Genomic DNA, 13263 nt, shown 5'->3' with positions numbered 1-13263 from the left:
GAGGCTTTCGGCATCGGCGCCGCCCCCTCCAGGAGCAGCAAAAGCCTCAGCGACGGGGCGCGCCGTTTGCCTTTCGGCATCGGCGCCTCCCCCTCCAGGAGCAGCAAAAGAAAAGGTCCCGCCGAAAGGTGGGGTGGGGGGGTGCCACCTCACAACTGACCTTTTCTTCATGTTTTACGGTGCGCTCCGCCAGGCTGGAGCTTCCCTGGCGGCAGCAGGGTGTGAGCTTTGGGGCCTGGAGGGAGGGAGGGTTGCCGGCGGTAGCAGCGGCAAAGTGGTCAGCTGTGAGTCGGCTACTCCTGGTGCCGTCGCTGCCGCCGCCAGGAAAGCTCCCCCCACGTGCATTTAGCCATGGCGCACTTAGCTGCGTCTTTCAGTTTTTGAATCCTGCCCAGGAGCCAATCGCCAAAGGTAGGCTTTTGCAAAAGGTAGGCGATTGGCTCCTGGGTAGGGTTAAAAAAACGCGTGCTGAGAGCTGCAGCTAAGCGCGCTATGGCGCATAACTCAGCTTACAGGGATCTATGCTCATGGTCCATCTAGTCTGCCCTTATACTATTTCCTGTATTTTATCTTACAATGGATATATGTTTATCCCAGGCATGTTTAAATTCAGTTACTGTGGATTTACCAACCACGTCTGCTGGAAGTTTGTTCCAAGGATCTACTACTCTTTCAGTAAAATAATATTTTCTCATGTTTCTTTTGATCTTTCCCCCAACTAACTTCAGATAGTGTCCCCTTGTTCTTGTGTTCACTTTCCTATTAAAAACACCTCCCTCTTGAACCTTATTTAACCCTTATTTAATTGTTTCGATCATGTCCCCCTTTTTCCTTCTGTCCTCCAGACTATACAGATTGAGTTCATTAAGTACTTCCTGATACGTTTTATGCTTAAGACCTTCCATCATTCTTGTAGCCCGTCTTTGGACCCGTTCAATTTTGTCAATATCTTTTTGTAGGTGAGGTCTCCAGAATTGAACACAGTATTCCAAATGTGGTCTCACCAGCACTCTATATAAGGGGATCACAATCTCCCTCTTCCTGCTTGTTATACCTCTAGCTATGCAGCCAAGCATCCTACTTGCTTTTCATACCGCCCGACCACACTGCTCACCCATTTTGAGACTGTCAGAAATCACTACCCCTAAATCCTTCTCTTCTGAAGTTTTTGCTAACACAGAACTGCCAATGCAGTTGAGGATTCCTTTTCCCCAAATGCTTTCCCTAAAGCTAGAATACTAGCTTTAATCTAATTATACCTTGCACTATCGTATCTTATTTTATCTTATTTTCCATTTTGAGTCAATATGAACATACTGTATATGGCTGCAAAAATGATTCACAAGAAATAGAATAATACTTAAGTATTATTATACTTTGATGTAATCTGGTGTTTTTAAAATGGTAAATATAAGCACCGGATCAAACTATTTATATTTTATGTTTAAATGAGAACTCTACTGTATGTATATTTGTAAAAATATAATTCATTATTATCAGGTGCCCATAAATACTATCAGCCATAAGCAATCATCTACCTTCTGCATGCTCCAATGAGGTTTGCCAAATTAGCCTCTGGCTGCATTTTTCTCTTTTTTATGGAGGAACAAGGGTGTTTCAGCAATTTCCTTGTACATCTTTCTTTAATAATCTTAGTATGATTGGCATATAGCATTGATGCAAAAAGGACAAGTCTGGGTTCATCAAAACATAATTATAGATAAGTGGTGGATTCTAAATTAAATCGCCACAGGTTTGTGCATATCCTTGTGCACGTGCCCAATGCTTGTGCGTATGCACAAAACTTGTGCGCACGCATGATGCTTCTGTGCATGTGCAGAAGCATCCCAGGTGGGTGGGCAGAGCCTCTTCCCACCACTGTTACCGGTTCTCAGAACTGGTCCAAACAGGGGGACACCCACAGCTAGTATAGATGCATATAACTCTTTGAATATATAGAAACTAAACTTTTTTGTCCCAAAGGTGCTTTTTCCAAAAGGCAACCGGACTTTTTTTTAAAAAAAGTTTCACTTCTCATCCAAGAACCTTCTTTGGTTCCTGGTTGAGAAGCAAAACATTTTCAAAGGAAAAACCAAGAAGGTCCAGTTGCCTTTCAAAAAGCACCTTATAACCGGGATGATGACAATCTTCATAGATATGTCAATTTTTTGTATATTGGCTTCCTATGTTCTAAAACTTTTAAAAACATTAGCATCACAGTTACTCATTTTGAACATTATTTCATTTATGTTATTATAGTTAGACTTTATGGACCAGAATTTCTCTTGGAAGTCTATTCATCCGAAAACAAAAATTGGTACTCTATATGCTATGATGATTGGACTAATAACTATGGAAAGACTGCATGTGAAGACCTAGGTTATAACTCGTAAGTAACATAATGAATTTTCTTCACTTTTTTGCAGTAATATACAAGGAATAAATTATTATTGAGAAATATATAGAGAAAATATTTAAATTCCTTAGCTGAGTACCGTTAAATGATTAGCAGATGCATCTGTTCCCTGCCATCCAGTTTAAATTATTGTATTGGTTTTAGACTTTTGTTCATTGTCTTATTGCTTTCAACTAAAGGATAGTTTCATCCTATCCTTTAAGCCATGAAAAGTGGCAGACATCCAAGAAGAATCTGGAATAAAACTTGTATCACCTCTATATTTGATACTGCTAAGGAGCAGAGAAAAAATGGTATCATGACATGGTTCTGATATTAAAAAATGCTGACTATTTTTGAAATATATTATTTTGGGGAAGGATTTCCTTACCATATTTATGAGTACTTTAATGTAAGTGAATCAAGCTTACAAATTTATTTCCAGATATTACAGAGGAAAAAGTTTTGTTTAGCCATTGTACAAACAATTGAAATGCTTCACTAAAACATTGATAGTGCTGGCTGAAAGACCCAAAATTTAGTTACACTAAAAATACATAAAATATTTAAAGGAGGCTCCCAGTGTTGGATTAAAATGCTGCAAATATATATTTCTTTTGCATGTATTGTGAAAGTATGAGTCCAGAGACAGAATGCACAATTATCCCAAGCATAGTGGAAACTCTTCTGTAATAATTAAAAAATGAGAAAAATGAAGTATTAGCAGCACAGTTAATCTAATTAGTAAATTGAATACAATTTTGCGGAAGTTAGAACTTTAGTGGGATTTGACATATTTAACTGATAGTTATATTTTTGGCAGGAAAACCTATTTCACCAGCAAGGCAATCCCAGCTACCATTGGTTCTGCAAACATTTTGAGGGTCAATACTAGCGCTCGAGATGTAGACCTGTATAAGAATTTATACAACAGGTGGGTGTGTTTATAGTTTTTATACATATAAGTGTGTGTGTATGTGTATGTGTGACATATTTTTGCTGATAATGAAAAGAGGGGAGACTAGTATAGATCTATTTAAAGCTATTTTGCTCTCATCAGCTAGCCATACCTTTACTGAGATTTAAATCTGGGGAGTCTGCCTGTAAGGCAGCAGCTTTAATCTCCAGACCATCAGTTCTCTTCCTGTTAGCTTGTACCAGGGAAGAGTTATATGTTTTTTTCCCTGTTGAATCACCCTGATATATCCGTGTGTGTGTGTATGTGTGTGTGTGTGATTTTTTTTGTCTAATCACCCAGGTATATTGAAGGAACACCACAGCTCCTTTTTGCCTCTCGGCCCCACTAGGGGCCATATTCCAAAACAGGTAAGGGGTTTTTTTAGCCGACAACTATAATCTATAGATGTAACATATTTTTGCTGATAATGAAAAGGAAGGGAGACTACTATATATCTATTTTGGGCTTATTTGCTTTCATCAGGTAGTCACACCCTTTTTACTGGGATTTGAACCTGGAGCCTCTGCCTTGTCTTAGCCATTAGGCTACAGGCTCAACTCCTGTATCAGCTTGTACAAGGGAAGGGTTATGTGTGATTTTTTATCGAATCACCTTGGTATATTAAAGGAACGTCACAGCTCCTTTTTGCCTACCTGATGAAAGCTGATAAGCCCAAAATAGATCTATAGTAGTCTCCCTTCCTTTTCATTATCAGCAAAAATATGTTACACACACACACACACACACACATAAAATGGGAAAGTACAAGCTCTAGAATTCTAAAATGTGAGTGGAGCTAAAAATCCTATGATTAAATTAACCCTGATATTCACCTTTCTTTATGTTTATACCTGTGGTATTGGAATCCATGTATACGTTTGAACTCATGGAATATGGCTTGAATGCATACACATCCATAGGTGGGCTGATTAGGAGCATTTCCATACAATTGGTACCCTGCAAAGAAAGAATCTTCTGATTAGTTAGGAAAAATCATTCACCTTTATTAACTATATTTATACACTATTTGACATTGTTCCAAATCTTTTGTTATTATTATTGTATGTATGTGTAGATTACATCACATGGTTTTCATTCACTGAGTACAAATATGAAATGCCTACATACATACTTACATACATACATACATACATACAAACAAACAAACATATAAATAAATAAATAAATAAATAAATAAATAAATAAATAAATAAAATAAGTTCATATATTCAAATTTTGTTTGGTTTTTTGGTCTTACAGCAAGTCGTGTCCATCAAAGCAAGTGGTATCCCTGCAATGTATAAGTAAGTAATATAACTATACTTAAATATTTAAATTACTTGTTTTTTATTTGGATACATGATGTTTTTGTTATGACTGACTTTAGAAAAGTGTAGTTGTACATTATACAGATTTGGGTTGAGGTTTAGGCAAAATGTACTCAAACTATTTCATCTGGACATTCTGAGACTTCATTTTTAGAGCTTGAATAAAAATAAACTACTGTGTTTTGCCAAAAATAAGATACAAATAATAATATTTTGGGGGTTCCAAAATAAGTGTTATGGTTTATTTTCAGGGAAACATGATACCTGAGTGATCAGCCCAGCTGGGTGTCTCCCCCCTCCCAGTGCAAGCTCAAGCGGCAAGCACACAGGGGCCAATGGGGTCCTGCTGCAACCCGCTGGCCTGGTGATTGAAACACTCTGGGGCTGTGTAGCCTGTGCAGAGCAGGTGAGTTGAAAACTGAGCAGCAGGCAGAGGCAAGAGGAGGCAGGTGAACTAGACGCGGTGCATGGGCCGCAGGAAAGCTGAGAACCTCCCACAGCCACCTGCCCACTCCATCCCACAGCCTCTGCGGCGCATCCAGATTGCATGCCTTCCCTGCTCCTGCCTCTGCCTGCTACTTGGACAAGTAATCAACTCACCTGCGCTGTGCGGCTGTGGCTGCTGCTGGATACCATTGGCCCCTGCGCCCTTGTCGTCTCTAGTGTGGGCCACGCCCACCTGCCCATGGTTGATCATGGCATTAACTAGGGCTTATTTTGGGGGGGAGGCATTACAGTATATTAAGAGCATGCTGAAAAATCAAGTTAGGCCTATTTTCTGGTTAGTTCTTATTTATGGGGAAACACAGTATTGTTCTTCCACATTTCGGAAAATATCTGCCTGAACTGTGATAGAAGGCCTCCATAAGTAATTAACTAAAGGTGCTGTAACTGTACAGTGGTACCTCATGATACGAACTTAATTGGTTCCAGGAGGAGGTTCGTAAGGTGAAAAGTTCGTAAGATGAAACAATGTTTCCCATAGGAATCAATGTAAAAGCAAATAATGCGTGCAAATCCTTCAGGAAAATCCCAAACTTTAGAAGGGAGGCGAACAGAGGGCAGGGAGGAGCAGCTAAAGGGGATGGGTGGAAGAAGCAAGGGTAGGCTAAAGGGTGAGTGGGAAGGAAGAAAGGCAAGGGGGGCGCCCCTCCCTTTTCTTTCTTCAAAAGACACCCTTTCGGTGCATCTGCAAGCATGCTGTTCTCTGCAAAGTCTTTCCCCCTCCAAGCCGCCCCTCCCTTTTCTTTCTTCAACAGACACTCTTTCAGTGCCTCTGCAAGCACGCTGTTCTCCTACTTTTGTTAATGCAAAGTCTTTCCCCCTTCAAACTGCCCCTCCCTTTTCTTTCTTCAAAAAAGGGGGGGAAAAGAAACCCCTTCATCCCAGCAGCAGCGGCTTGGGTTCGTAAGGTGAAAATAGTTCGGAAGAAGAGGCAAAAAAATCTTAAACACCGGGTTCGTATCTTGAAAAGTTCGTTAGAAGAGGCGTTCGTAAGATGAGGTACCACTGTATTTTGTAAATGTTACAATCAGTATCCCCTGTATTCTTCCATCAAAAGGTAAAATATGACATTTTTGTCAATATTTAGGAATTTTTGTCAGAAATCAGGAATTTAGTATCTAGAAGTCTTGAAGATCATTTTTTCTTAATTATGTTTTACAAGAGTGTGGCATTTCAAATAAACGTATGAGTCCCAGAAACAGAATTGTGGGTGGAGATGCTGCATTACCTGGAGAATGGCCATGGCAAGTCAGCCTTCATATCCGGAGGACTCATCTCTGTGGAGGATCTATTATCACCCCCGAATGGATAGTAACAGCAGCTCATTGTGTAGAAGGGTAAGTTCTAAACAGTTTCTCCCAGAATATTTTTTTTTAAGTTTATTTCAACACTATTCTGCACAAAGAGAGTGTAATTTATGATTTTACACTTTTGCTGCAACGTCTTATAGGTGCAACTTCTTATAGGCCGTCCCCCCCCATAAGACGTAACCAGAAAACAGGCCCAAGCATAATTTTTAGAGTATGCCTAATATAAGCCCTACCCCCCAAAATAAGCCCCAGGTTAAAAGCCCATACAAAAAATTATACAGTTTCTGAACAGGATAATCAATCTAATAATTTATGTTCCTTATGAACTATTATTTGTCCATTTCATTAAACAGCCCATTACGCAGAGGGTAAAAGAATTTGTTCCTCTTTATATTCTCTGTATATAATAAATTTAATGGAGGTCAGAATTGTATAGGCCGGAATCAATTCCATAGTCCAAGTTTAGTGTAGTCGTTATGATGCTGGCCTGGAAACCAGGAGACTGTGAGTTCTAGTCCTACCTTAGTCATTCTGATCTTTTCCTATGTAAGATTGATAGAATCTTTTTGACATTTCAATGATGTCCCACTCGTCATCATCCACTCATTATTACTGCATATAAATAGACAACATGAATGCTTTTGCCGTTTCTCTGGAGAAGTGAGAAGTGGGCCAGAATATCTCCGAGAAGGACCACCTTCTGCTGCACGAATCCCAGCGACCGGTTAGGTCCCACAGAGTTGGCTCCTCCGGGTCCCATCGACGAAACAATGTCGTGTGACCGGACCCAGGGGAAGAGCCTTCTCTGTGGCAGCCCCAACCCTCTGGAATCAGCTCCCCCCCGGAGATTAGGATTGTCCCCACCCTCCTTGTCTTTCGCAAACTCCTTAAAACCCACCTCTGCCATCAGGCATGGGGGAATTGAGACATCTCCCCCAGGCCTATATAGTTTTATGTATGGTATGCTTGTGTTGTATGTTCTTTTAATAATGGGTTATTAGATTTTTAAATATTAGTTTTGTTCTCTGTACACTGTTTTGTTATTGTTGTGAGCCGCCCCGAGTCTGCGGAGAGGGGCGGCATACAAATCTAATAAATAATAATAATAATGTCATCCCATTGTCTGGTTACTCATAGTCCCAGTGGAGCAAGCACCACAAAATGAGGTGAGGCAGGTGAGAGTGGAGCTGTCCCACATGTACCACAACTACACACCTCAGGACCCCCATAGCCAGGCCACCCATAACCCACTACCTGCCTCACCTCAATCAACCAGATTGTGGGATGGAGTGGATGGGCAGCCACCTGGCCTCCCTGCTAGATGGGGCTGCTTCCGCCTGTGCCACCGCTGCGAGGTGGCAGGGTGTGGGTGGCCTGGTTGCGGGGTCCTGAGGTGTGCAGGCACAGGGTGTGTGAGGCTGCTCTAGCCCCCGCCCTCCACTTGCCTCACCTGAACTCATGTTAGTGCCCCACAGCCTCCTGCTGGACAGGGCAGCTGGTGCTGGGGCTTCCACAGCAAAGTGAAGCAGGTGGCAGGGCATAAGTGGCCTGGCTGCAGAGGTCCTGATAAGACATCCCCCCAGAATAAATCCTAGTGGGTCTTTTGGTCCAAAAATAAATATAAGACCCAGTCTTAGTTTCGGGGAAACATGAGTAGTCCTCATGACTTATCATTTAACAATTAATAAAAAAGAATATTTGTAACTCAGGGTTGAAATTAGGGGTCTTTAGTGCTCCTCTCTGACCTTGGTTGTTTCCTTGCAGATGTTTCACTACCCAAACTAGATAGCATCATCACTTCATATCTACGAAGGATACATAGGAATCATCGACATACATTAAAATTGGGAAGTGGCTGCCACTTAGGCTGAATGCATGGTGTTGATTCTTTAGAAAGTTTTAATTGGAGTATATATTAATGAGTGGCAGGACTGAAATATATCCTTGTTCCATATCCTTTAATGTCTGGATGAAATTGTTTTTCAATTTTGAATGAAGGACCTGTACCTGTGTTGCCTTGTTGAAAAGATAGATAGCATATAAAATTAATAAATAAATGTACTTACCCAAATCTACCGAAATAGAATTTGCAATGCTTCTTAGAAAATATCCATAAAATCATCTATCTACTTTTGCCTCTATTTATTTGTTTGTTTGTTTATTGATTTGATTTGATTTCATTTCATTTCATTTGTATGCCGCCCTTCTCCGAGGACTCAGGGCAGCTAACAGCATATAATATAATAATACAGTACAACGGCAAATCTAATTAAATTTAAAATTACAGTCTAAAAATCCAATATTTAAAAACAATCATACCAGTTCAACCATACAACATATATCTCATTTCGTTGGCCAGGGGGCTGAGACCTAATTCCCCAAGCCAGGCGACATAGGTGAGTCTTAAGACTCTTACGGAAGGCAAGGAGAGTGGGGGCAGTGCAAAATGAGGAGCTGATTCCAGAGGACTGGGCCCCCCACAGAGAAGGCTCTTCCCCTAGGCCCCGCCAAGTGACATTGTATGGATGACAGGACCTGGAGAAGGCCAACTCTGTGGGACCTAATTGGTTGCTGGGTATATGTTACTGTCTCCTTTCTTCTCTTCATGTGTTATTCATATTCTCCAAAGGCTTTAATTTTTCTAGGAAGTTCATGGTGTGGTTCTTGGTTACCTAGATCTCAAATTCTAACCTGCATATATTATAAGTTTTTAGTAGACATTTGTTACTTAAAGGGCAGTAATAAGTTTTGTTTAGAACATAACTGCTGACCTGCATTCTGTTTTTAGGTCTCATTCTGACCCATCCTACTGGACGGCTTATGCAGGGATTCTGAGACAGCCAGAAATGGTTGCTTCAAGGGGATTTAGAGTAGCCAGAATAATATCTCACCCCAACTATGATTCAACTACCAAAAATAATGATGTTGCTCTTATGAAGCTACAATCTCCTCTAAATTTTAATGGTATGTACTTATTTCCTTGATGAAAAAATGTAAAACTCACTATTAGAAACTCAATTATGCTGTAGAAATCAACATAAGCATAAACCTATCTTAAATCAATATCATTTTTAAATAAAACAAGTCAAAGTAACTTGCTTTACTTCTGTAAAGTAAAATGTGATTATTATTTTTTTGTACATAGTTAATGTTCATAACAGATGAATTAGGCTGGATTAGAGAGACCTAGTCTGATGAGCATGGGATGTTATAACTGTATGCCATAGGATAATCCATTTGTGTCTGCAAGAAAATTGTAAAAATTCTCTATATAATTTTTATGTCATGATAAGAATCTTTGTTCCCATCTTTTATTAGAAATATATAAACAGTTCATTGGATGTTATTTATTATAAGAGTACTTTCCTTGGTATTCTTATTAAGTTAATAAGATTTATCTAATCCCTTTAAAACATCCAGCATAAAATCTTTACAAAATGATACACGTTGACTTCAAATTGCCATATTTTTCAGAGTATAAGATGTACCTTAGTTTTGGGGGAGGAAAATAGGGAAAAAATAATCTGTCTACCACTGTCCACATTGATGAACAGCTGTCTGTTTCTGAATGAGCCAGGATTTCTCATGTGGCATTAAACTACCCCAAATTCGTTGTCTGTTGGAGCTTTAGCATATCTGAAAATCCCCAGTCTGTTCTTTACAGTCTTCAGATTTAGAATTCTAAAAGTATCCTATCAAGTTCTGGGTTTTTTTTTGTCATAGTTATTAACAACATTTCCTTGCTTCAAAGATTTTATACGACCTGTTTGTTTGCCCAATCCTGGAATGATGTTTAAGACTGAACAACAGTGTTGGATATCTGGATGGGGAGCTAAATACCAAGGAGGTAAAATAAACTGTTATTCAGATTTCATTGTTAATTATTGCCAGTTCTTTTGTATTATGCAACTGATGTTTTATTTTCATTTAAAAATTATTATACCACCATGTTGTTGAATCATTTCCAAAACAAAGCTTATGAAACTTCATACAATTCAATCTTAAGTACTTATGTATATTTTCACATATGAGATGAGGGAGAAGGGGGAGGAAAAGTTTAGTTCTGAATGTGGAAAACTTGGGAAATGTTCATCCAGTGTGAATCACATTGAAATCAACTGAAAGATGTATAACCACTGAAGATCAACTTACATTTTCCACATATATTTCTGTGAATGAGGCCACATACATTAAACAACTATGCATTTTGGGTAGGCACGGCCAACATCCCAGCAATACAGGTGCCTCCCGCACTCCGCAGGGAACCGTGAACCCCAGCTGTTAGAAGACCTGGAACCAAACCAGAACCAGGTCAGATCTGCCCTGGATGGGCATTGGAGAAGAGAGGCACCAGTTGGAGGTCTGGGGGGGGGGCTTGTAGTGACTTTGTCGCCATAGCTGGGATGGCCACGATCGGATTGATTGAATGAAGAGATTATGGATTGCCTAGGTGACAAGATCTAAGCGTTTGTGCTGAAGAGAGGGGAAGAAGAACAGAGCTGGGTGAGTATTTGACCGATCTAATGATGAAGAAAACTTAAAATTTAAAAGGAACTAAAAGAAGCTTCAAATAGAGTTATAATAAGTGAGGCCTTGGTTAAGTCAGAATGCTTTAATCAGAACACATGCCAGGCTGGCAGGTACAGGCTTAAAGAGCAAAAACATTACAGAGGCTTTTATACACAAAGCTGCCTGAGGCAGCAACCAATTAACCGTGGAGAAACTTCCCGCTTACTATGTATCCAGGGGACGCGCGCCAATCAGCACCCTGGAGAGCCCTGGCTCGCAAGACTCCTAGCGGCCGGCTGTTACTAAACAGACAGACACAACACTCCTTTTCCCTTGGCTCGCACACACATAATCCTTTAAATAAGATGGTCTGCGGCAGAGTCTCTCTGAACGACGTGGCTCCGTGACAGGAGCCGAACTTAGATTTAACCCTTCTGCTTCCTGGCTTAACTCAGCGCTTTGGGATAGCTCCGCCTCCCGCCCGGCTTCAGCGGTTGCTTCCCCGGCTCTGCAGGCGGCGCTTGGAGGTTCCTGAAACCCTTCTCCGTATTGGTCCTCAGTTATTCGTTCATCCACATCAGCACTCCTATCTAGGCGCACCTGATCCAGGTGCCTCCTCCAGACCCTGCCATCCTTCAGCGTTACCTCGAAAGAACGGGGCCCCAATTCCCTGCTAACAATTCCTTTTTCCCACGTCTTGTTCCCGGAATAAGAGCGTGCATACACCCTGTCTCCTATATGAATTTCCCTGATTGACGGATCCGGCCATTGCACCCCACTGGTGTAACCTGGGTGCAACCTATCCAGCATAATCCTCAATTTCCGACCCATCAAAAGCTCGGCCGGGGTCCTACCTGTGGACACACACGGAGTAGAGTGCTGGGCCAACAATACATCCGCCAATTTCTCTTTCCACGAGCCCTGTGGCATTTTCTTCAAAGCCTCCTTAACAACCCTAACTGCCCGTTCTGCTTGGCCATTACTGGCCGGATGCCAAGGCGAGGAAAGTGCATGCCTGATACCTGCAGATGCAAGGAAGGACTCAAACAGAACTGAAGTAAACTGTGGCCCATTGTCAGAAACTAAAAGATCCGGAAGGCCATGTGTGGCGAAAAGGGCCCTTAAGGCATCAATCACAGTCTGAGCCTGAGTGGACCCTAACTGGGCCACTTCTACCCATTTGGAATAAGCATCAATGGTAATTAAGAATGTCTGGCCCATAAACGGACCGGCCAGGTCTATGTGCACTCTAGTCCAGGGTCCCGACGGAGGCTCCCATGCCAATGGCTCTGCCCGAGGGGGAAACGGTCTGCTCTCCTGACAACTCATACAATCGGCCACCCTCTGCTCTATTTCCCTGTCCATACCAGGCCACCAGACATAGTCCCGGGCCAGTCCCTTCATTCTCACAATGCCCGGGTGACCCTTGTGCAGCATGGTCAGCACTTGATTCCGTAACCTAACTGGCACTACGACCCTCTCACCTCTTAGTAAAGTGCCCTTCTCCACAGAAAATTCTGATCTGCAACGCCAAAAGGGAACAAGATGCTCGGCGGGGGTCGAATTTGGCCATCCCCGCAGTACCCACTGTCTCACCTGGGATAAAACACGGTCCCTTCCAGTTTCCCTGGCCACTTCCCTCGCAGACAAAATTGAAGACCCTTCGGATAAAGCTAATACTGAGCAGGACGGGGCGGGATCGGACAGTAATTCGGCCGGGGGCATCGGCTGAGGGCATCCGCATGGGCTATGTGGCGACCTGGTTTATAAACTAAAGTATAGTTGTAATTGGCCAAAAAAATGATCCATCGAGACATGCGTGGTGATAAAACGATGGGACTTTGACGGTTACCTGCTAATAAACCTAAGAGTGGCTGGTGGTCTGTAACTAACTCAAAACTCCGGCCATATAAATATTCATGGAAACGACGGACTCCTGCGATGAGCGCCAACGCCTCCTTGTCAATGTGCCCGTAGTTCCTCTCTACCTGGGCAAGGGTCTGAGAAAAGAATGCTATGGGCGCTTCCGAGCCATTAGGCAATCGATGACTTAGGACGGCCCCGACGCCGTACTGTGAGGCGTCGCAAGTCAGGACCAATGGTAACCCAGGGGAGTATTGAGCCAGCACATCATTTGACAAAAGAATTCTCTTGACCGCCCCAAACGCGGCTTCCTCCCTCGGACCCCAGTGCCAACTTGAACGGGTGTCCAGCAGCCGGTGAAGGGGTTCAGCCACGGATGCCTTATGCGGAATAAAA

At 42.0% G+C, this 13263-nt stretch overlaps 1 protein-coding gene across 3 annotated transcripts in view; it reads left to right on the top strand.

The window, feature by feature from the left end:
• The window catches only part of TMPRSS2 (transmembrane serine protease 2), a 43351-nt gene that overhangs the window by 19284 nt on the left and 10804 nt on the right, over nucleotides 1–13263 (top strand). For all 3 annotated transcript variants that reach the window (XM_070750448.1, XM_070750449.1, XM_070750447.1), the window contains 6 exons: nucleotides 2260–2389; nucleotides 3219–3329; nucleotides 4614–4657; nucleotides 6348–6522; nucleotides 9284–9459; nucleotides 10247–10342. In XM_070750448.1, coding sequence (XP_070606549.1) covers nucleotides 2260–2389; nucleotides 3219–3329; nucleotides 4614–4657; nucleotides 6348–6522; nucleotides 9284–9459; nucleotides 10247–10342 — 732 coding nt within the window. The remainder of the gene's footprint in view (nucleotides 1–2259; nucleotides 2390–3218; nucleotides 3330–4613; nucleotides 4658–6347; nucleotides 6523–9283; nucleotides 9460–10246; nucleotides 10343–13263) is intronic.

Source organism: Erythrolamprus reginae, chromosome 4 (genome assembly GCF_031021105.1).
Source record: "Erythrolamprus reginae isolate rEryReg1 chromosome 4, rEryReg1.hap1, whole genome shotgun sequence".
Taxonomy (NCBI): Eukaryota; Metazoa; Chordata; class Lepidosauria; order Squamata; family Dipsadidae; genus Erythrolamprus; species Erythrolamprus reginae.
This window is presented reverse-complemented; position numbering and strand designations above follow the sequence as displayed.